Source organism: Thamnophis sirtalis, unplaced genomic scaffold (genome assembly GCF_051295495.1).
Source record: "Thamnophis sirtalis isolate CommonGarterSnake01/CBP01778 unplaced genomic scaffold, rThaSir2_p1.2 scaffold_9, whole genome shotgun sequence".
Taxonomy (NCBI): Eukaryota; Metazoa; Chordata; class Lepidosauria; order Squamata; family Natricidae; genus Thamnophis; species Thamnophis sirtalis.
Window position 1 is genome coordinate 7,785,882 of NW_028261389.1, and position 25,131 is coordinate 7,811,012.

At 41.4% G+C, this 25,131-nt stretch overlaps 1 protein-coding gene across 23 annotated transcripts in view; it reads left to right on the forward strand.

Annotated features, from left to right (window-relative positions):
- Positions 1 to 25,131, forward strand: part of CELF2 (CUGBP Elav-like family member 2) — a 669,316-nt gene that overhangs the window by 628,924 nt on the left and 15,261 nt on the right. For 10 of the 23 annotated variants that reach the window (XM_087722719.1, XM_087722718.1, XM_087722727.1 and 7 more), the window contains 2 exons: positions 16,192 to 16,323; positions 22,571 to 22,768. In XM_087722719.1, the coding sequence (XP_087578845.1) occupies positions 16,192 to 16,323; positions 22,571 to 22,768 (330 nt within the window). The remainder of the gene's footprint in view (positions 1 to 16,191; positions 16,324 to 22,570; positions 22,769 to 25,131) is intronic. The other 13 variants (XM_087722721.1, XM_087722728.1, XM_087722741.1 and 10 more) reach the window with 3 other exon arrangements.

Sequence of the window (25,131 nt, forward strand, 5' to 3'; positions counted from 1 at the left end):
CAGCCAGCAACCTTTTTCTCCTTATCTCTTTCTGCAGAGCTGGACAAATGCTCAATGACCAGTAATGCTTAGCATTTGCAGATTTCAAATGTAGCTGATGTTCCTTGATTTGCCACACAATCACCTTGGTTGACTTTTCCCCAAATTGTAATGCTGTCTGTATTGTGGATTCCACATCTGGCACCCATCTTTATAAAAGAATAGTGTTTTTAGACCCGATGTAGGATTTACCCAGCTGAGTAGCGGTTTGGCAGAGAATGGAATGCACAATAATCCTACAAAGGGATTAAATGCCAATTGAAGATGCTAAAAGCAAATGGAATTATTGAAGACAACACACAACTTTGTGTGGAGTGGGGCTTGCCTTTTGCTTCCACCCCAGTGACATCATTTGGCCCACAAAGATGGAAATACAACAAGCTCCGGCAATGGATTGGATCCTTTTCCGTACCCCCATCACAATCAAATTAAAAGCAGATTTTGCATGCTTCGGGTATGTGTTGTGGGGAGTTGTGTTGCCAAAATCTGTTTATCCATCTACTAAGTTGAATGATTTTGAACTACTTGCTGTCTTTTCAGTCTGTTTTATTGTGAGAAAAGGATTGTGGAGAAATTGAGTATGGTGCGTTGCAGAAGGGTGGGCTATAACAGTACTAATCTGAGTTAGTATTGCTGCTATTGAAAATGGGATATATAAAAACAGTTTCAGCTGTGTAATCATTCATTTGTTCCTGCTTCCAAGCATTGCTTATAAAAAGAGAGGAATCATCTTCAAACTAAGTTAAAATTCTTTTTTTTTTTAAATGACCGTGACTTTTTCATACTAGCTCCTAACCACAGATTCTATCAAGTCCAAGAGTGTCTTTTCAGCATGGTTCATATGTAATTCTGCTACAAATAAAATCCCAGATTTGTTTACTGGTACAAAATTCAGAATATGCTGTTCTGGTTAATTTAACAGTCTTCCTTAGCACGGGGAAGAGGGGGAGGAGGAATTGTTTATAGGAGAAAAATCTGCTCTCTTGACTTTAATGAAGCTGCTTTAATGAACATGTTCTAAGCATTATTAAACTTGGAAATGTGTTTAATAGCTAGAGAATGGCCTTAGAGTATCATTGTACATTTATATAGAAGCTGGAGGTTATTAACTTTCATAAATCAACTTTAAAATTAGAGAGCAAAGTTGCTCTACCACTGGGAAAATGCTGCTATAAGAGTGTTGACAACAACTACTTTTATACATACATTTACTGTATATCTAAGAACGTCAGATACGTTTGCAGAGCCAAGGTGGCGCAGTGGTTAAATGCAGCACTGCAGGCTACTGCTAGATCAGCAGGTCAGCGGTTCAAATCTCACCGGCTCAGGGTTGACTCAGCCTTCCATCCTTCCGAGGTGGGTAAAATGAGGACCCAGATTGTTGGGGGCAATATGCTGACTCTCTGTAAACCGCTTAGAGAGGCCTGAAAGGCCTATGAAGCGGTATATAAGTCTACTGCTATTGCTATTGCTATTGCAGGGTAAGAAGGGTCACTGAGCTACTAAGAAAACCATTGTTTTCCATGCAGCTCAGCTATAAGCTTTAGCCTACCCTATGTGAGAAGGTATTTGTGCTCAGGGTGGGAAGGGACCTTGGAGGTCTTCAACCCCCTGCTCAAGCAGGAGTGTGACCCGAAAAATGCGCGCACGACAAAAGCGTGCCGACAACACCGTGGTGCTAATCCAGCTGCCATCTTAAATTCATCTGAGTTTCCTCAGTAGGTCCAGCAGTTTGGTGGCTTTGTTTAATTATGGTGCAATAATTGTACATTCGTGAGAATGTGCCCCTTTATGTGCAACTAATGCTGATAACCTGAGGTTGCCCTGGGTATTTATTTATAGGGGGGAAATGTCTGGACCAAACATAATTTCTAATGTTAGATTTTCCCCCTTACCAGAGGGAGCCCCCTGAGGCCGTTACCACAGCAACTCCACTGCGCTCTACAATAGAAGCCAGCGTACGGCAGTACAGAAGAAGCCACTTTAAGGCACAACAGGCTGTATCATAACAGAACACACACCCTGAGGGGTGTTAGGGGTGTCTTACCCCCACAGTATTTTTTTCCAGAGAGTAAGTCATCTCTGTACCAAGTTTGGTTGAAATTGCTCAAGGCATTCCAGAGTTACGCTGGAACATACACACACACACACACACACACACACACACACACACACACAGCCATTTATAGATGATAAATAGATAGATAGATAGATGATAGATAGATGATAGATAGATAGATAGAAGATGATAGATAGAGAGAGAGAGAGAGATGATAGATAGATAGATAGATAGATAGATAGATAGATAGATAGATAGATAGATAGATAGATAGATGATAGATAGATAGATAGATAAATAAAAGATAGATAGATAGATAGATAGAGATAGATAGATAGATAGATAGATAGATAGATAGATAGATAGATAGATAGATAGATAGATAGATAGAGATATAGATTAGATGGATGGATAAGATAGATAGATAGATAGATAGATAGATAGATAGATAGATAGATAGATAGATAGATAGATAGATAGATAGATAGAGATATGGATGATAGATAGAGATAGATGATAGAGATAGATAGATAGATAGATAGATAGATAGATAGATAGATAGATAGATAGATAGATAGATAGATGATAGATAGATAGATAGATAGATAGATAGATAGATAGATAGATAGATAGATAGATAGATAGATAGATAGATAGATGATAGATAAAGTATCAGTGTGGTTTAATAATTTCTTTTAGGTCATCAGAGACAAGATATTTGACATCTTTTGATATTTTGGAGAAATTGAGCCTAGGATGTCTGGGAAGCTGCTGCTTTTAAAATAGTGGACTCAGAAGAAGAATACAGCATTAATTCTTATGCCCATGAGAAACCACATAAAAATGCCTGCATAAAAAAGTCTGCATTTATCTTATCCTTCTCCCAGGAAAATAGCAATATGCAGCCCAAGATCTCTTCTGCAGATTCCTTGAGGAAGGGATATTTATTCGCTTTGCTGAGTCCGTTGTTTTATTTTAACTTTTGCAGTACTTGAAGGGCTGCCACAGAAAAGAGAGATTGACAGTATTCTCCAAAACACCTGAGGGCAGGACAAGAAGTAATGAGTGGAAGCTTGTTAAAGAGAGATCAAACCCAGAAGTAAGGAGACACTTTCTGACAGTGAGGATGATTAATCAGTGGGACATCTTGCCTCCCAGAGTTGTGAGTGCTCCATCACTGGAGGTTTTCAAAACTAAACATTTGACCGGGATAATATAAGGTCTCATGCCTTCAACACAGGGTTGGATTAGAAGACCTCCAAGGTCCCTTCCAACCCTATGATTCTGTATTCTATGCTTTCTGTCCTATTCTGGGTAATCATTCATAGAGATGTAAAAGAGGGGGGGAAAGAGACGTTGAACATAGTAAAATAAATGAGGTAGCCATTTTACAAGGATATTAGCCATTTTATTTGGCTATAAAGCCAAATCTAACTTTGGCCAGCTTCTGTGGGTAAAGAACACACATTAGAAGTCAGATGTTATCCTTCAGGGAACAAGGCAGTAGAATGCAAGGAATATTGCAGCCGGCTAGGGAATTCTGGGAGTTGAAGTCCACACATTTTAAAATTGCTAAGGTTGATCTGAACCGTTTTTTCCCCCTAGATACAGCCCTCCCTGAATGCTGCTATCAAGCAAAAACATTGATTTAATAGTCTCGTTCCTCCTTACAAACTCTACATCTAAACTGAAAACAACCCTTGTTAAGATGTTCTTTTGATTTCAACTTTCTTATCTAGTGCTAAATTTTCCGGTCCATTAAATACTTTGTAAACCTGAATAAAAGCTTTCCCTGGCTGTTCTTGGTTCCATGGGAGAGCTCTATTTAGCTCTATAAAAGCCACGTGTTCCATTTCAAAGCATTTCCATTTAAATCTAGGCTATAGTGCAGCATTTATATTTGCTTTTTAAGATGGGAGAAATAAGTGCCCTTTTTATTGTTTATTTTTTTAAAAAAACAATTATTTTTGCATTGGCAAGAGTATTGGGGAAGGATCTTCCTTTTTTTTTTTGAAGTAGTAATTCTCGAAAAATCAACTTCCCATCTTCTTTTATTTACAATTTCCCTGTAGTCTTTTATCTACAAACCATCTTATTACAAAAATGGCAATGCACTTGAGGAAAAAGCACTTCCTGACTATCTAATTTAATGATGTTAAATGAAGTGTGATTAATGAAGCTATGCAAGTAAAATGCAGATTTATACCATTTATACTTACGGTTAACTCTGCCAAGACAGTACAGGATTGATGGTCTACTAGTAAGAGGCAACCGTGTTCAACAACCAATGAAACTTTTTTTTCAAGGCGCCAAATGTGGTAGTTGACACCATTGGCTCTTGAGTACTGTTTAAAGTTATAGTTTTGCAGAAAAAAAATTAAACCAGGGTGAAAACAAGAATCTTTCTTTGCAATTTTTTCCCTCCACATTCTCAGGGAGGGTCGTAGATATATCAACTAGAGCAGGGGTGTCAAACTTGATTTCATTGAGGGCCACATCAGAGTTGTGTTTGACCTTGGGGATGGCATGGCCAGGGGTGTGTGGCCCTCGACATCACTTGTGTCAGGGGCACCTGTAGTGTCCCGAGCACTCTGCCAGCCAAAACAGGCTCCCGAGCTTAGCTTTTGCTATGACAGCCTCCTCCAACCCTTGCCAGCGAAAACTGAGTTGGCAGTGCCACCCGTGGCACTCATGAGCTCCATTTTCGGCTGCAATGGCCTCCGGCAACCCTCTGTCAGTGAAAACAGAGTTGGGAGGATTTTCCGTTTTCACTGGCAGAGGCACCGCAGGCCAGTCCTGTTTCCAGGGAAGCTCTGTGGGCCAGATCTAAGCATCCCATGGGCCAGATCAAGCCCCTGGGCCTTGAGTTTGACGGTTCGCCGACAAATGCGCGATAGACATATGTGCGCCGACAAAACCGCGACGTCAAAATCGCGCCCACAAAAGCGCACCGACAAATGCGCGCCGACAAAATCACATCATCAACAAACTACATAGTGTGACACGTATACGTACGTTATAACCCTAACCCTAATTGTGCTTGTCATCGTGCTTTTGTGGGCCCGCATTTGTCGGCACGCTTTTGTGGGCGCGATTTTGACATTGCGGTTTTGTCGCATATGTCTATCGCACAATTGTCAGGTTATGGAGTTTGACACCCCTGAACTAGAGGAAAACATGTAGCATTGCTGATTTCCCTTCCTTTGTTAAGTTGCTAAGGCAGTGTTTCTCAATCTTGGCAACTTTAAGACCTGTGGACTTCAACTCCCAGAATTCCCCAGCCAGCAGGGGGATGTGCCCATTTTATGCATATTTGTGGACATTTTATTTATTTTACATTTTATTTAGTTTGTCAAATGTGTACAAGATAACAGGTATAAGTATAAGAGTAGGAGAGGGACGGAAGGCACACTGGTGTGTTTCTGAACACCCCCTTTAACATTGGGGTGGTTTAAGGGACAACATGGATACCATTAAGCCTTGCAGTTGGTACTTTAAGGTCTGAAGGCTCATTTTCTCCTCCCTTTAAAAAAAAACCAACCACCTCCAGATTGGCCCACGAGGAATCTAGGATGGCCTTCTTGACTGAATTCATCTTAGACATATAGCCACCATGTGAGAACTGCCGTGGAGGAATAAGAAGCACTGTTGATTTTTTCTCTCTGCTCTGAAAATGTTTTACATCATCTTTGGAATTACCGGCTTCTTCTAAATGTGTCAAGCCCAGCTTCATTAGCATCCATTCGTCTACTGTCAGGCTTCCCTGTATCTTCTAGAAAGAGGTTTATTGATTGATTTTTGTCAAATTTTGAAACTGCCCGTCAACCCCCGCAGAAGGACCATGTTCCTTTTCTAAGCCTGGCTGATGATCAATATAGGATTTGAATTCACGGATCTCTCTCTCTCTCTCTCTCATTCGCTCTCTTTTAAATACCTGATCTGCTTGGCAGCTATTTTTAAGCTTTTGTTCCACATTAATAAAAGAAGCCGTTGGCTGCTTCTTTTATTGCTAATTCACTTGATCTGCCATACAAATGCAAAAGATGTAGCATTCTTGACCAGTTCTGGCTGCTTAAAAGAAAAAGACACTGTTTGCCTGAGTAGCGTTTCTGTTCTTCGCTCTTGGGAAGCAATTAAATGAGTTATGGGTCATTCATGATACTAACCATACCACAGAGGATTTGCCTTTGTTAAGTAAAAGCATTCATCGCTTAAAGCAGAATTGTTTGAAACTTGAGCCATTTTTATAGAACATTTAGGATGCCTTTCCAGAGAAGCATTGCAAGATCTTTCTCTTAAGCCTAGCAGCATCTCTTGAAAGCTTTCTTTATTTGTTCATTTCAGAACAATATGCATCTCTCCGAGAGGCAGTTGATGCCTGTGGGGGTGACATTTTCTATGGTCCAAGCACCCACTGTGCTATCTGTAATGTGCTTCCAGAAAGAATCCCAAAATAGCTGCACCTGTGTGAGAGTTTTCTAAATCAGCCAACATAGATGGTTGTTCTTGGAGGCTGGGCATTGACAAAAGCTCCATCTTTTCCTTTTAAATATTTAGAATATGTTTTGCTTCCCAAAGAAATATTGACGCTTATTATAAATGGATCATGGGACAATTGTGGGGGGGAAATCATCTCGTTCAGCTCATGTGAAGAGGCAGAAAAACATTTTAAAATCCATGCTATCTTCTGAATGTTACATAAGCACAAGACAATTATCCCCTACTTTTTGTCGTACTCCACGAAAATATTCCTGCATTTAAAAAAAAACATTTCCCTTTTTCCTATTTTCTGTTTAACTTTTATGGACCATCTAAAGCAAGGGTGTCAAACTCAAGGCCCAGGGGCCGGATCCAGCCCGCGGGGTACTTAGATCTGGCCTGCGGGGTTGCCATGGAAACAGAGAAGGACCGGCCCATGGTGCCAGGGAAAACAGAGCTCACAAGGGCTGTGTGCAGGGTTACAGGAGGCCATTGCAGACAAAAAACAGAACCTGCCCAGTTTTCACTGGCAGAGCACTCTGCCAATGACACAAGTGCCGTCAAACTGGCCATACCCACCCTGGCCACACCCATCCCGGCCCCCTATGGTCAAACACAACCCTGATGTGGCCCTCAATGATCGAGTTTGACACCTCTGATCTAAAGCATCTAATTTAAAACTCCTTCCCTCCAAGTTGTCCCATATTTAGTACACTCATGGAAATAGTTACTTTGCCTTTAAATGTATATATGCAACAATCTTGATCCCAATTTGTTTGGTCTTCCCTCTACAAATTTTATTGTATTTTCAAAGTTAAAATACAAAATAAAGAAAAGAAGAAACAAACTGATAGCCATCAAATGCTAATAATAAAAGTTAAAAAAAAATGGGTGCAAAAAAAAAATAGAAAATGACAAATATATCATTCACACTATTAAATATAAAAAGTCCACCCTGGTTGAATGCTGAAAAATATCTGCTGCATTCTCCTTCCCTTGCATAACAGGTAATTCCCCTACAAGTTTAAATTTTCCCATCTATATTTTGCTTGGTCTTCCCTCATGTATGAAGAACAAATCTGATTGGACACAGGTATAACTATTAAGGACTAGCTGATAACCCGGCAGTGCCCAGGTATTTATAGATGTCGAAGCGGTGTCTGACAGGGAGCCAGTGAGAGGGATTTTTCTTCAATGCCCATCATCCCTGCCCTCTCCCTTCCCCCTCCCATGTACCCCTCTTTCCCACCCTGTCTACGATCCTGGCACTTTGCCCCAAATCCATCAAGCACTTCCCCATTGGTCCACTGGAGGGTATCCACATCACAGCTGGCTTTCTAGAGGAAGCTGCGAAGGAACTGACATCACAAACAATTGCCACTCTAGTACGCCGCACTCGCTCTCCTTAATGGCCAGTCTCTCCCTTCCCCCTCCCATGACATCACAAACAATTGTTGCTCTAGGATGCCGCACTCACTCTCCTTAACGGCCCAGGCGTTCCAGAGTTATGCTGGAACACACAAACAGAGACACACACAAACATCGACACACACCCCAGGGGAGTCTTACCCCCACACACATAGTATTTGTTTCCAGAGGGTAAGTCATCTGTGTACCAAGTTTGGTTGAAATTGCTTGAGGCGTTCCAGAGTTATGCCGGAACTTACTTACTTCATACATTCATACATCCATACATACATGCATACATACATACATACAGCCTTTTTTTTATATATATATATATAAATATGATAGATAGATAGATAGATAGATAGATAGATAGATAGATAGATAGATAGATAGATAGATAGATAGATGATAGATAGATAGATAGATAGATAGATGATAGATAGATAGATAGATAGATAGATAGATAGATAGATAGATAGATAGATAGATAGACAGACAGACAGACAGACAGACAGACAGACAGACAGGCGATAGAGATAGATAGATAGATAGATGATAGATAGATAGATAGATAGATAGATAGATAGATAGATAGATAGGCGATAGATAGATAGATAGATAGATAGATAGATAGATAGATAGATAGATAGATAGATAGATAGATAGATAGATAGGCAGGCAGGCAGGCAGGCAGGCAGGCAGGCAGGCAGGCAGGCAGACAAGAGAGAGAGAGAGAGAGAGAGAGAGAGAGATGAGATTAAAAGCAGCAAAATAGACTTCTTTCTCCACTCTTATTGCAGTGGCAGTTTGCAGCTAGTGGTCTTGAGTGCGTTGAGTGATTTGGGGAAGAAGGGACCAGAGAGCCTCTGCAGGCATCTCTCAGATAAAATTGCTTGAATTTGTCTGGCGTTGGATTGCTGCCTTTGTGGATCTTGTGCAGTTGTCTGAGCAGTAGTCATGCCTAGTCATTTGAAAGGAGTTCAAGTCCATCAGCCCGATGACTGGGTCCTTGGGGCTTTGAACCCTGCCACTTTTCTCTTAGTTCCATGTCCTTCATGGTTGGTTAAGTCATCCCGGGAGGCAATATGTCACTGATCCAGCAGAGATGGATGTCTTTTTGTGCGAGGAGATGCTTGGAAGGAAATCATGGATTTCTTTCTCTCTCAAGAGGCCATCACTGGATGTGAAGGTTCTGAATAATTTTGTCCAGACTCCACTCTTTCCTTTTCAGGGAAGGTTATTGAGAAGATAGTAGGCTTACTACTCCAAAGACCCTGGAGGAAGTGATTTCTCTGGATCGTTTTTAGAGTGGTTTCAGTCTGACTATAATACCAAGCTCAATAGTGGGATTCAAATAATTTAACAATCGGTTCTCTGCCCTAATGACCAGCTGAGTAGGCAGGGCTCGGTGGTCATGTGACTGGGTGGGCATGGCCAACTCAACATCATGTCGATGGGCGCTTCGCCTTAGCTGTTACAATGTAATAAGGGTTAATTGGAAAGACAAGTTTCTGTAAGCAGGGCAACAAAGATGAGGCTAGGAACAACACCAGAATGTTTCCTCCCTGCCTTCCTTACAGGATTAGCTCTGTAAAGTGGAAACAACCGGCTTGCTGAACTGCTTAGAAAGTTAACAACCGGTTCTCCCAAATAAGTGCGAACTAGCTAAATCCCACCACTGACCAAGCTGTATTAGTAATGATCTCCATCAGGCCAGGGATTGGGGGAGAGTGCTGTGTCACCTTGATATCTCAGCAGCTTTTGATATACTTAACATGGTATCTTACAGGACCAATTTAGGAGATTTTTAGTTAAGGCCCCTGTTCTCCAGTGATTCTTCTGCTCCAAGGTCAGTTTGGTATTATGGTATTGTGAGAGGAAGAGACCAAAATCTGTGAAATGAATAAGGGGGCATCCACTAGTATGATATGGATGTGACCCATTCTTACTCCGTTTTGAGTTAGTTTCCATAAATTTATCCATATATAGCATTACAGAAAATCAACGCCATTTAAAGCTGTGAAGGTACTTCTGAGTTATATGCCAGGGATTTGGAAATTTATCATATGAAAGACTACGGATTAACTGAACACAGTGCAGCAAAAAAGATTACTCTTTGATATTGTTAAGAGAGCATGTCACCAGGATTTAAAATCTTGGATCGATAATGCGTTCATTGAAAAACCAGCTGCCTATTAGTGTGAGGGGAAGAGTGAAGGTGCATTTTTAAAAAATGGCTGAATGACTTTCTTTTTCCCGTTTTCTTCTTTTCTCTCCTTTTCTCCATTTCTTTACATGGTGAGTCTTTTTTAAAAAAAAAAACAATTGCAATCTTCCTATGACACAGTTTTCACTAGGATAGGTTAACTGCTTTACATGTGCCATATGCAGCATTTGTTTGTTAACAATAAAAATCAGTACAGATCAAAATGGACACCTCTTAGCCATTATCGTACCAGCTCATCCAATGCCCAGTTTTACCCTAAACCTGCTGACATTATTGCTTGCAAAGTACGATTTTTTAAAATCTGGAATTAATCTTTTTTTTTTAGCAGCCCTTCAATATTTTTTTTATTTTATCAATTTCACATATACATTCACAATTATATGATCTCAGAACTGTTATTAATAATATGTATTTATAACAATTTTCCCCTACAGTTGACAATATACTTGAAAATTGCTTTCTTAACATCCCATAGATCCATCTTATCTTACAACGGTCCTACTTCTTCTTCCCTCCCTCCCTCTTTCCTTCCCTCGTTTCTTCTCTCCTACTCCCCTTCCTTCCCTCCCTCCTTCCCCTTCCCTCCTTCTCTCCTTCCCTCCTTCCTTCCTTCCTTTCTTTTCTCCTTCTCTCCTTCCTTTCCCCCTTCCTTTCCTCCTTCCTTCCCCCCTTCCTTCTCTCCTACATTCCCTCCTTTCTTCCCTCCTTTCTTCTCTCCTTCTCTCCTTCCTTCCCTCCTTCCTTCCCTCCTTCCTTCCCTCCTTCCTTCCCTCCCTCCTTCCCTCCCTCCTTCCTACCCCCCTTTCTTCTCTTTCTTCTCTCCTTCCTTCCTCCTCTCCTTTCCCTTCTCTCCTTCCCCTTCCTCCCCTTTACCCTTCCCCTCTTCTTCCCATTCCTCCCCTCTTTCCTACTCTTACATTCCCTCCCATTCTTCCTCTGCCTTTCCCTTTCTCCTATTCCTCTCCTTTCTCCTCTCCTTCCTATCTTTCCTTCTACTCCTCCCTCCATCCACTCTATCCGTTGTTGTGTTTACATATCCTCCTCTTCAGAGGATGACCTGGTTCTCTCTCTCTCTCTTTTTTTTTTTTGGAATTAATCTTGCAAGGTGATATGTTTGATCCATTCCTGGGCCATATCTCTTTCGGTTCAATTAACTATGAAAATAAAAGTACCCAGCAAAATCGGAGGCCTTACAATGTGTTATTGTATGTCTTTCCCATATTTATATTCTTCTTGTTACAATGCACATCAATGCCAAACTTCCAACAATTTGTCCACCTATGAGATAGTAGTGATATTGTAGAGTCCTTGATGCTCTCTGAGCTTTGTTTGTTTCCAGATGTTTCATTACCAGAGTTGGTAACATCTTCAGTGCTTGATGCAAATGCCTGCAAGCAAATGAATAGAATAGAATAGAATAGAACTCAATTCTTTATTAACCAAGTGTGATGGGACACACTGATGCAGGAGGGGTTGCACAGGTAAACCCACCAGTGGCTGGCCAGGTTAGGTGGTCTTAATAGAATGGACCTTATAAATTCATATTAGCTTGGCTTTTCATTCTAGTGCCCTGGAGTTCCAAAGTTGACTTTTAGCTGGAGTGAACTTTCTCTCCAACTTCCTCATAGGTATTAAAAATAGGGCTGAACAGTGTGGCAAGACCCTGTAAAGGAGGGGCACAGGAAGCCAGACGTGGGTGAGAGATAGAACAGAGGTAAAAACTGCTGACAGCTTAAGACATTATAGGAACTTCTCTTTCTTGTATTTTTCCTATGTACTTCTCTGTAACATTCCAAATGAACTTCCCCTTTTTGAAATGTCATGTTTGTCTCGTGTATGGAAATGCCTTGAGAATGCACAGTGTGGAACACGGCATAAAAGTAGCATCCTGGGAAGAGCCCAGGCAGTTCAGATTTTGGTGTGTGAACACGCTGAACTCGATGCATCAAATAAACCTGTTTCTCTCACCTTCGTGGTCCTGGTCTTTCGTAAGTAGATTACAAACCTCAATCTGCTGCAACAACCCAAGGAATTTGTCTTCAGTGCTTAAGCTCTCATTGTACATAAAAACTATAAGTGATAAATCATGATCATAGTCATGATAAAAATACAGTTTTCATAAATCGTAAGATGCAAGTGATAGTGAAACTAAGTAGTGATAGTGAACTTACTGAAACTAAGCTCAGAGAGTACCAAGGACTCCACACTTCATCCCTGAGCTATGTTTATTCTCTTCCATTAACAGTGATATTGTCCAGGGAAATTAAATATCTAGGTTTAGAGAGCAAGAAACTGGGGGAATGTGGATGAGATAGGCAAGAAAACTATCGTCTCTAGTGTAAGAATGTGGTTTTTCCAAATATGCTGTTTTACCAAGTAACTGGAAAAAATATAATAACCATTCGTGCTGTCTTAATACCACATATCGAAGGATGGAGGCAAGGGCTTGTTTAAGGGTATCTGTAGACTCTTCAGATCAACCATATCAGAAGTCCATCTCCTGCCAATTTCACATCAGTATGATTTTCTTTCCCCTTTTTTTGCGCCTGTATGGACATTTAGCACCGAAAGACAGTTGCTGGCACCGGTTACACATGAAATTCACTTCACAGCTACAGTATATGACCAGTTTGGTTTTTAATCATGGAGTTATCAAGTCCTGCTTTCAGCTTGGCAGCACAAAAGGGTGGGCCTGCTACCATGTCCTCCTCAGTCATTTACAAGAGGCAGTGACCAGGAGCAGGCTGCGAGTCCTGAGCAGTCAGAATTAATTTAATGCTTAATAAAACTGCTCACCTGAAGGAGCTTTAATATTAAGTGGCTCTTTGCAGTCAGCAGTCTGGCCTCATGGTTCATTCAATTGGTGGGTTTCCAGGAATAGAACTCCATGCAGTTAGGTGGGCCTGGAGATCTAATCCATCAAATACTAATTAGCTTAGTGCTTAAAAAGTCTCAATCACAGAACAGAACCATTAGTTATTTACAGTATGTTAGCCTAGAGTTGGATGGGGTCTCCCTGATCAGGTGAGTAACATTTTCTTTACATTATGTCAAATGACCCAGCTAAATGTAGGTGAAAAAAACACCTTCCGCCTTAAATGTGCAAATTGACAGGCGGAATTAATTTTTATCAGATGGTGAAAAAGCCAAGTAATCAAAAGTATAGCAGTTTTCCACTATCTCAGGGGCTGCCACAAAGAAGAGGGAGCCAGGCTATTCTCAAAAGCACCCGAAGGCAGGACAAGAAGCAATGGGTGGAAACTAATCAAGGAGAGAAGCAGCCTAGAACTGAGGAGGAATTTCCTGGCAGTTAGAACAATTAATCAGTGGAACAACTTGACTCCAGAAGTTGTGAATGCTCCAACACTGGAAGTCTTTAAGATGAAGTTGGATAACCATTTTGTCTGAAATGGTATAGGGTTTCCTGCTTGAGCAGGGGGTTGGACTAGAAGACCTCTAAAGGTCTCTTCCAACTGTTATTCTGTTGCAGTAGATGATTCTCATTTTGTTAGCCATTCCATCAGGTACAGCTGAAGTAATTAGATGGCTTTTTTATACCTCTTTTTCCTTCTCTGTTTTTATTTCAATGATTGGGAACCTGACACATATGTCTAGCAGTCACAAAAAAGGCATCTCTTCTTATCCTTATTCTTTCCGAGCTGACACAACCAGCCTGGAAAATGATTCCCAATCTAGTAGATACTTATTTGCGTAGGACTGGAATAAGGTTGTGGCTTCAGGGAAGGGGCTTAATCCTATTTACATCTCTCCAGAGTTCCCTTCCCCACCCCCTTGAATCTGTAGTGAGCCGCAAGGGCAGTAAATTACTTTTCAAAAGCAGGATCTTGTTATTTTTCATCACTGGTGGGCCAACAAGGATTTGAAGAGCTTTGAAGTCTGGTCATGGACTTAGAGATCTAACTCCGAATCTCTGTGTACCAAAGGCTAAGACTGGAGGGAAGGAGGGGAGGGGTTCTATCTAGTTTTTAGCTTGCAGCTGTATTCTTTAATGTTCACAAATAGGCATTGTTAAGTATATCTCCTTTTGGAGACTAGAGTTGAGTAGCAGAAGGTAGCAAGGAATGTGCCGCTGAATAGTCACACTATCAATCACAGCCGCCGAAGTTAAAACAAATATAACTTTACTTGCGTTAACAAAAATAAAGTAGGATAAACATTCTCCAAAACAAGCGATAAGTAGTATTGAATTATATACACAGTCTATGATACAACACGTTGGTTTACAGATGCTCAACACGATTCACATACAGACCGGTAACTAACATACAGAGTAGCCATCATCCAATATACAGTATTCAACTCCAATAACAAACACAGAGAACATACAGGAACAACCAGAAACAAACAGTAGTAGTTCCTACTCCCTCTTATGGCTGATTGAAGCAACAGCATCCAATCACATCTCACTTGAGCATTTAAAGTGACAGATACATTATTTCAATCATGGCTTATATATATATTGCCAACCCAAGACTAAGATTGCATCCCTAACAGGCATTATTCACTCATCCCTTCAATACTAACTAGCTTTCTGAATGCTATTCTTCTTGACTATTGATGTTCAGACTGATAACACAAGGATAATATTCCCAGCACAAAAGAGAGAAACGATCAATTTGCTTTTACCAAGACAAAGTGCTGTCAAGTTATAATTCCTGAAAGCAAAGCTCTTGGATTCCTGAATGTTAGATGTTTCTTTTTTTCTAACAATTAGGCTAAACAGCAATGGAACATCAAGAATAGCCGCCTAACAGTATAACAATGTCAGTTCATCTGATATTCCCAAAAACTAGGGACCACTACCAGCTCTTTATTAAGGTCTTATGTGAGTTTATTCAATTCAGAAACACCAAGTTATAGTATCCATTTCATTTTCTGCAGGGGGAAACTCTGGAAGGCAATTGGTAATTTTTCCTTCAGTATCAAATAGGTTTTCCTAAGCCTTGATAATCTGAGAACTGATGAATGTCGTGTTTGCCATTTCCATATCAAAACAATCTCCTCCGAAACATATATCCTACAATGGTTTATGCTTTATTCATAACATACCATTTTTATATATGCATGCAGCTGGAGAGATTGAAATAATTCCCAACCAGAATTTCCAACCACAGTTTGTTGAATAAACAAGAAAGGCTACAAATCAGACAAAACTGTAAGCAAACAAGTGGCACTAAATTTGAGATCAGCACATGAATTAAACCATGGTTTTCTATCCCTTATTAAACTTTTGAGCAGCATATGTACTTTAAGCAACGGACATTACACTGTATGGATAAACCAATGAGAGGAACCATACTTCAAAGTTTTTTCTCATCTAACTATTATGACATGTCATGAATTTATGCCAAAGGACTCACTAGCTTTCCATAATGTTTATGTGTCAGGGTAATGACGATTTAATAGCTGACCAGCTGCTGTAAGGCTGTAAACCGAGATAATGATATGAGGATGAGTCAGCAAGGTTACTGCCACTTTAAGAAACTGTATATATAAGGGAGGCCATGTGAGGGTGTATCTCTCTCTCTCTCTCTCTCTCTCTCTCCTCATGTATCTCTCTCCTCATGTTCTAACTCCATTATGGTTCCACATGCAGAGTTGAAGTTTGCTTGCTTGCTTGGTATTAGCCTAACACATGTATGTATATATACGTCTTGTATATAAACAATTGTTTGAAAGATAAAACCTCTGTGTACTGTATTTTGCTCCTGGGTTGTCTCAAAATAGTACACATTCTGTGCACATTCTGACATTATGACAGGAATATCCAACCTTGTGAACGTCAAGACTTGTGGACTTCAATTCCCAGAATTCCCCAGCCAACCATGCTGACATGCTGGCTGAGGAATTCTAGGAGTTGAAGTCCACAAGTCTTAAAAGTTGCCAATGTTGGACACCCCTGGTTTATGGTATATTCTAGGAGTAAATTATTTTATTTTTCCTTCTTTTATTCTAGTGGCTGCATCAACAGCAAATTCCACAGCTGGGGCAGCAATGAATTCTTTGACTTCTCTGGGGACTCTACAAGGACTAGCTGGAGCAACAGTTGGATTGAATAATATTAATGCACTAGCAGGTACCGTAAACAGTGAGTATTTATTGCTGTGGTGGACACTCCAGCAATTTCCCTGTAATCACCTTAGGGACACTAATCGTTTTAGTAGAGTGAATGCTACTAGGGAAATAAGCACATGTGCAAAATGGGTGATAAAACTTGGAAATTCTATTCCAAACAGCTTCGGGCCCAAAATCTAAATAGGTTTTGTCTTGTTAAAGAATTATGATGTTTATAGTGCTTGATGATATTTTATCCTCCGTTCTAGGACACACACATAAAGCTTGCATTCAGATAGCTAGAAGGGATCAGTTCTAAAGGAGATTTTGGTTTTGTTTTAATTGTTCAAGAGAGATAGGTTTTAGTTGAAGGGGCAACTAAGGAGATGTGTTGCTAATGTTATTGCCTATACAGTGGGACCTTGGGTGCTGACCGTAATCCGTTCCAGGACTTTGGCACCCGATTTGGTCAGGACCAGAAGCAAGACTGACTCTGCATGCGTGCACACACAAAAAATGGCGCGGAAGGGGAAATCACCGTGACTGTGTTTATTCAGCACCCAAGGATGTGTTCATGTCTTTGAATGAAACATTTAGCAGATTTTTCGGTCGGCACCCAAATTGTTCGTGGTCTGAGCCGTTCGGGACCCGAGGTCCCACTGTACTGCTAAGAGTAATAGCACAACATCAGTATGAATACTCTCTAGATACAGGAGGTATGAAAAATGCCCTCTGCCAGCAGTTTGATTTATAGAATTCTACAAACCACACGTAATGCATTTTCAAATAAATCACTTTAGTTCTTGGCTATAGAGACAGGTAGGAGAAAAACGTCTCACCTTTGAAAGATATATACATTCTGCAATGTTTTTTACTAGAGTAGGTTAGATAACCGTGATATATGCCATGCTCTAATAATCTAGCCCGGCATACACAGTATATGATTCCGTTTCTATAGCTCTGTGTTGTGTGTTTGTGTGTGTGGGCATGTGTATAAGCATGTATTGTGTCTACAGATCAGCTTTTGCCAAACCAGCGCCTGAAAAATGGCCATTGGTATATGGGTTGAAGATTTCGGACACTGAAATTCAAAACCTCCAAAGAGGGCAAAATAGGGATCCCTACCTCATCCCCAAATTTTGCTCTCATGTCTCTCACAACTTACTTTTTCCAAAACATCGGTGTACTTTCTGAACCAACCAAAGCAGAGGTGGGTTGCTATTCTTTCACACCAGTTCGGGCGAACCTGTAGCGGAAATTGTGACTGGGTCGCCGAACCGGTAGGGACGGAAGGCTCGCCATGCGCCCAAACTGTTTTCCCGGTTGCCACAGCGTGGTTTTTTTTTTGACATTTTTAATGTTTTAGCACATTTTTAATGTGGCCATGGCCTAGTCTGCCTCCTGCACCATTGGGGGGGGGGATTTTTTGCCTTCCCCAAACTCCGGAGGTTTTCCTCAAGCCTCTCAGAGGGCAAAAACTGTTTCCCCCACACCCCTGGGCGCCAGAGGTCCTCCAGAGGCCTCAAACTGGCCTTCTGGAACTTCAGGGAAGCCGGTTTTCCCCCTCCCCGAGCCTCCGTGAAGGCCCTGCGCTTACCTTGCACCCAAAACAGGCTGTGTGGAGACTCCTGGGATGGGTGGGGTGGGCAGGGCCAGCCAGTGGTGGGATTTGGAGATTCTCCGAACTGGCCCTAACATTAGCTACGGGTTCTCCTGAATCCGGACGAATTCAGCCCACCCCTGAATTATACCGAAGCAGCCACTGAGGCTCAGTAAATGATGAACATGATGAAATATGAAGAAAACTGTTTAAAGCATGCTTTCAAACTTTCCAGATATCTAGCCATGTCTACTTCACCAACAATGTATAACTAAAAGACAGGGAAGGTGAAGAGAAAGGCAGGTTCAAAAAGCATGAAACTCCCACTGCCATTCCAGTTGTTTTTCCCCCAGCTGCAAAAGAGAAATAAAGCTTTCTCAAGCTGTTTGCCTTTAACCAAAGGAGTTTTCTTCTGTAGTCTGCTTAGGTTGGTGTTTACTTGAACCTTTGAAAGCCAGTTGATACAATCAATGAAAACATGATTTGTTTCTCCATGCGACTCTCTCTCTCTCTCCATATGCACTCAATGATGCATCCGTCACTCTGAATTTTTCCGGGACTTCAAAAAGAGCTTGTGGGCTCACAAAAAAAGAACAAAATAAAAATGGAAAGAGTAATATTTCCTGACATAGCAGGAAGCTTTTCTTCCTTTTATCTTTTACCCAGCCTCTGCTGGTGGAGAAATTGGCTATTTCTTGTCTAACTAAAGAGGCAATGTGGCCAGAGGTAGTTTCCTACCGGTTCGGACCGGTTTAGCCGAGCAGGCTGAACGGGTCCGAACCGGGATGGGCTGGCCATGCCCCTGAACTGGTTCTATTGGTGGCAAACCGATCCGAACCGAACTGGGCTGGCCATGCCCCTGAACCAGTTCTATTGGCAGTGACGGCATCTTGTTTTTTGCTTCTGCACACGTGCAGTAGCAATTTTTTTACCGCTGTTCATGCACGCATAGCGCACCTCAAGCGCACGCACAAAGCACGTCCCTGAGCTAATTGGCAGTAATAGAAACCAGAACCCACCCCTGAATTTGGCCAATGCTGTAAAATCTTACTCTTTGACTTATTCTCTGCAGTTGCAACCAGTAAAACCCAAGGTATGAACAGGAAAAAAAGGTTGTCCTATCCTCCCAAAACCTATTATCCTCCCTCTGTAAGAGAGTTGAGCAGTTCCAAAATGTGAAAGATAGGTGGGAAGGAAGGAAGGAAGGAAGGAAGGAAGGAAATAAATTCCTCCTTTTCCCTTTCTTCAAAATTCCTTGCTACTATGTTCTCAAAGGGACGCGGTGGTTCAGTGGCTAAGACGCTGAACTTGTCGATCAGAAAGGTCGGCAGTTCAGCAGTTCGAATCCCTAGCACCGCCTAACAGAGTGAGCGCCCATTATTTGTTCCAGCTTCTGCCAGTTTGAAAGCATATAAAAATGCAAGTAGAAAAATAGGGACTGCTTTGGTGGGAAGGTAACAGCGTTCCGTGTGCCTTCGGCGTTTAATCATGCCAGCCACATGACCACGGAGAGCGTCTTTGTACAGCGCTGGCTCTTCGGCTTTGAAACGGAGATGAGCACCCCCCCCTAGAGTCAGGAACAACCAGCACATATGTGCGTGGGGAACCTTTACTATGTTCTCATATCTCTGTACTTGAGCATGACCATAGGACTTGGGGGTTTGCGATTTTTTGATGGGTGGGGTTGCTTGGCCCCCTCAGAAGAAATATTTTTTTTCAATAGATGTTGCTTTCCTAAGTTCTCTGCACAGCAGTTGCCTCATTATTTCTTACCCGGTTTCTTAGAATTGTCCCCCTCTATTTTTTTTTTCCTTATAAAACTGTCATCAATGTAAAGGTTTAGGAGGAAGGTTATACAAGAAGATTAAAAGAGACAGGAATGTGATTTGACTGCAAGTAAATAAGGCTGGTCGTCCGGGGTTATTTATTTGTAGTCTGTTCCTCAAATCACTTTTCTGCAGCTTTGATCCAATAGCAACAGCCATTCAGCCTTGAAGAAAAGGAGCTGATGGGTGGGGGGGTGGGGGGCCAGTGTAAGGGTGGGCAGGAGATAGACATGTGCAGGAGATTTTATTGGCTTTTTCAATATTACATCAGCTTTAAACTCAAATTGCTATAATAGGCAATTTGCGGGTAAAAAAATATTAAAGCCACTGAAAGGGAGCTGCCATTCCTTTTGTCTTCCCTTTAAAATACCCTGAGCATTGTGATCCGTTAAAATTTTTAATGGACAACCCTAGCAGAGAGCTGTTCCAATTCGAGGTTTCTGCGCCTCCTTAGATTTTTACAAAGCCTTCTATAGCATCTGAGTTCCCTAATATTTTAAGACTGCATCTCCCGAAGGGGATATTTGCCGGAAATTCTATCAATGTAGTTCTAGCATGTCTGAAAAGAACCGGTTGAGAGAGGCAAGCTTAGCAAGTTTAATTTCCCAATCGTTCATACCTGTATTGGTTTATCAAAATATAAAATACAGAGATACACAGAAAAATTAAAATAATGGGACAAGAGAGAGGGGAAGAAAAGCATTGACTTCCAACTCCTTTTGGCGCAGCAGAATAAGGTAATAACATACAACCTTGGCTTGTATGTTATGGACTTTTTACTAATTAGTTTCCCAATTTTATCTGGTGATGGATCCATAAATATCATTGAAAGGTTGTTTCTCTTTTAAGAGTCCTTAAAAGGACTCTTTCAGTCATATTTTATTAATCGCTAACCTTAAGGAGAAATATGATAAGAATCTTCAAATATCTGAAGAATGGGTCACACTTTGTTATAGAGCGGGGTCCCGCAACCTCCAGTCTGTGGACCAGCATCAGTCTCCAGCCCACTAGGAACCAGGCCACGCAAGTGAGCCAAAGCCCCATCCGCACACATGCAGGATTCAGGTGGCACCCAAAATCACACAAACCCAGTCTGCAGAAAAATCAATCTCCATGCACCCAAAAAGTTGAGGGCCACTGCTCTAGAAATCAGGACCAGAATCAGTGGGCTGAAAGACTTTCAGGTTCTAATTCAGGAAAACATCCAGATTGCATAAGCTGTAGACAGTCGTTCAGGCCAGCACATAATGTAATGATTTCTCCTTCAGCGGAGATCTTCAAACAGAAGCTGAAGGTTTATCTGTTAAAGATACTCTAATGCAGGGATCGGCAACCTTAAACACTCAAAGAGCCACAAAGGTCCTAACCGGAAGCCCCCCATTCAATTCTGGAGCCAGCTGGAAGTCTGGTTCCCACACCATAGAGTCTCCTCCTAGTGCGGCATCTTTTTTCCTCTACCTGTCCTGCCTGAAAGCCCTATCAATTGTGGAGCCGATCGGCAACAGGGAGCCGCAGCAGAGGGATGAAAGAGCCACATGCGGCTCCAGAGCCACAGGTTGCTGACACCTGCTCTAGTGGATCTTTCACTAAGGAGGGGATTGAACTAGATGGCTCCCGTGCTCAGTTCCAACTCTTCTGTGATTATCTGAATAATCTACTGAAGGATAGAATTACCAATCAATAAGGTTCATCAGATTACTCCACAGCAAGGGTGTTGATTATCTCAAGAATTCCAGTAATTCTAGTAAACTATAGTCACTCTGAGACTTACAAGCTGAACGACCAATTTCAGCTCAGCTGTTGCTCCAGAAGAAAATATGAAAATGCTGAGTAATGCTTCCTCTGCAGATGGGATAATGAGGAACCCCTGAGTGGGAATTTCTTTTTTGTTCCACCAGCTGGAATGGGTATTTTATGATGAGCCATGCCTCCAGTGGCACTTACTTTAAGAAAAGATGAGCTATCTGTGCAGCCATTTTGTGAGATGATGCACAGCGTGTCCTCAAAGTATCCAGCTGCCACAAAGGTTTCCCAGCTGTTACCCAGAAACAATCTGTCCTGACCTATTAGTTTTCAATTACATGAGCTGAATTGGAAACAAAAGTCTGGTTCATTCTCCATAGTAGCAGATTCTTTGGTTTTCTAGAGACATATCTAGAACAGTGTTTCCCCTTCTGGATAACTTTGAGATGTGTGAACTTTCATCCCCAAATATCTTAGAAATGGCCATGCTGGTTAGGAATTCTGGGAGTTGAAATCCACTCATCTCAAAGTTGACTAGGTGGAGGAACATTCTTTGAGAATCATCTGTAATTGCATCAAAACAACTTAATTAAGGACAGACTTTATATTACTTTAAAGATGTCTGTGATGCTATGAAGATGCCATAAATCAGGGGTGTCCAACTTGCATTGTCACAGCGTTTCACGTGATGTATCACAACTTTTCCCCTTCCCTAAAACCGGGCGTGGGCGTGGCCAGCGCGTGATGCATCCAGTCCGCAGACTGTGAGTTTGACACCCCTGCCATAAATCGTGGGAAAACAGATTGTTCTAGTGACCCCAATTTTTCTGAGTGCTGCCTGCATGGGAAACTGAATTACTATGAATAATAATTCCTAACCCCAATCTTTATATGTCTTTATAGATTGGATGTTGTCCTACCTGTCGTTTTTATCTGTGCCATCTGGTGAAGTGCCCGATTTGTATTATTGTTATTTCTTACCGCTGTGGTTATTATTTTTTTATCTGCATGCCCAGCCATTGTTGTCGGTGTCATATTAATGCTAACGATGTTTGGAAAGCACTAATGAATAAGTGCAATTTCTTTTCTCTATTGTTGGGTTTTTTGTAAAGTTGCTCAAATGCTCTCAGGTATGGCTGCCCTGAATGGAGGACTCGGTGCAACAGGCTTGACCAATGGTACAGCTGGCACAATGGATGCCCTCACCCAAGCCTACTCAGGAATACAGCAGTATGCCGCTGCGGCACTACCCACGCTATACAGTCAAAGTTTGCTACAACAACAAAGTGCTGCAGGCAGCCAGAAAGAAGGTAAGATAGGTAGGCATGGGGGGGGGGGGAATGCAAAAAGGGAGCAAGGAAGAGATTCTTAATTCAAAACGAAAGACAAATGAAACCTAGTGGTCTTCTAAAATTAAGTTTATTAGTACAGCTGCTATCATTACTATCAAGCTCCATCATTAAGTAGAGTTTTGTTATCCCATGATGCCCCACCTTCCCCAACACTCAAGGGCTTATGCTGCAATAGATGAAGATAATTGCAAAATATTAAGGTACGGCAGAAGAGAACATATGTAGCTAAAGTCCTTGGTGCCCTTTGAGCTCAGGTATTCGCTTGCAGGTATTTCATTATCCAAATAGGTATCATTTTTGTTTGTTTATGTCCCATTTCCATTATTTTTACTAATAATTCAAGGCAGTGTGCGGATATCCAATACTTCCCTCCTATTTTCCCCAAAACAACTGTTAGGGGTATCTCCGTTGGGAGACAGAAAGTAGTACAGCGGAATGTACAACTAGAGAGAAAGAATGTCGCTAGTAGAAAACACACAAATAGAGTTTCAGACACTGCTAGTAAAAACAAGTAGCTTTACTACTGATAATTGCTTCACAAGCAGTGATAGTAGATAGTAGTCCAAACACAATTCAAAGAACAAACAATAGCTTACAGTCGAAGTTCACATTCCAGTCATCAAGCATAGGACAAGCAGAGAAAGAGTGAGCTCTCTTGACTCCTTCTTATGGTAAAGTTAATTACAGTTGTTAAGTACATCCACTCATTTAAAGCAACAACAACCATTTGTTATTGTATATAGATATATATTGCCTACCCAACCCTAGGAGTATACTCCCAACAACAACAACCTCTGTGGGTTGAGTTGGGCTAAGTGAGAGTGACTAGCCCCAAGTCACTCAGGCAGCTTTCATGCCGAAGGTGGGACTAGAACTCATTGTCTTCTGGTCATTGGTCCAAAGTCACCCAGCTGGTTTTCATGTCTAAGGCAGGACTAGAACTCATAGTCTCCTGGTTTCCAGCCCGGTGCTTTAACCACTGGACCAAACTTGCTCTCATCCTTGCACGCTAGTTGGGGAATGAAACATCTTCCAGCAAACAACCAAGCTCAGAGAGCACCGTGTCCGATATATTTCAATTTTCAAAGAATAAGGCAGAGCAATGTTGATTTTCCCCCCATTAGCCCAACCTTTGCTTTATTATAGTTTTCTTGTGCCTGTCTTACCCTAGCAAAAAGAATGTGATGTTAATATGGAAACATGGTTCTCAGAGGAGCCTGCAGGCCAGTGATCCACCTGGATTACACTGGAGCTACTATCTAGTTAGTTTAGATCGTTAAGAAGTAGCTCACTGCAGAAAAATGGAAAGTTTTTGATTCCTAAAACCCTTTACAAAGTCACTGACTCATCAAAATTGACACTGAACCGGAACTAAGCTGCACCTAACCAATCGTGCCTGCATGGAAACCTTTGGCATGGAGAATATATAGGAACCCTATAAATATTTAATTTCCCAGCACACAAAATTCCTTTCAGGCACTTGCTCAAAGAATGTTACCACCCACTGCTTTTCTAATGCAAAAATAGATATTGTCTGCTGCTTTTGCAAAAAAATAAAAAAATTAAAAGTGCTCTGGTTCAAACCGTCCTTGAATTCGTTTTTCCATTTCTGGTGGGGAAGGAGCTCCCCTATCTGGATTTGCATGTACACTACAAACGTAGCTTTTTTTAAAAAACAAAATAGTGTTTGGAGGTTGACCAAATCCATCCATCGTGGTTACAATGAAGGGTCGCTTATTTAATGGAGAGTCTTGAGGGGAAGCAAATAAAAGATTGATTGCTTCACATGAGGTGCTGACGGAGCAAAAGAAACCCAGAAAGTGAATGCCTGAAAATAAATTAATGCTAATTGCAAGATGTTCAATGGGGGGGGGAAAAGGCTTCTCCCCTATTCATTCCTTTCTTAAGTTTCTACCTGTCCTTCAAGTAAAATCACTTTAGAGAAGTATTTTTCTTCGATCTAATTATAGGTAGTCCTCGACTTATGACTGGTTGCTTAGAATCCATTCAAAGTTACAACAACCCCCCCCTCATGTGACGTGATCTCATTTTGGGCATTCCGCAACCATTCTGAATTTTTAACCATTTGTAGCAATTTGCAATGGTTTCCCCCCCCCCCAGAAATCAGTATTTACTTCAAATTTCCTCAAAAACAGCCCCACAGCAAAAGAAAGACTACCTGTATTTGCTCATTTAGGGCTGGAAAGAAACAATACAAAACAGGTGTGGCGATTTGCCTCCATGTTCAAGCATTCATGGGCAGTGGTGGGTTGCTGCCGGTTTGGACCGGTTCGAGCAAACCGGTAGTTTCGACCAGCAAC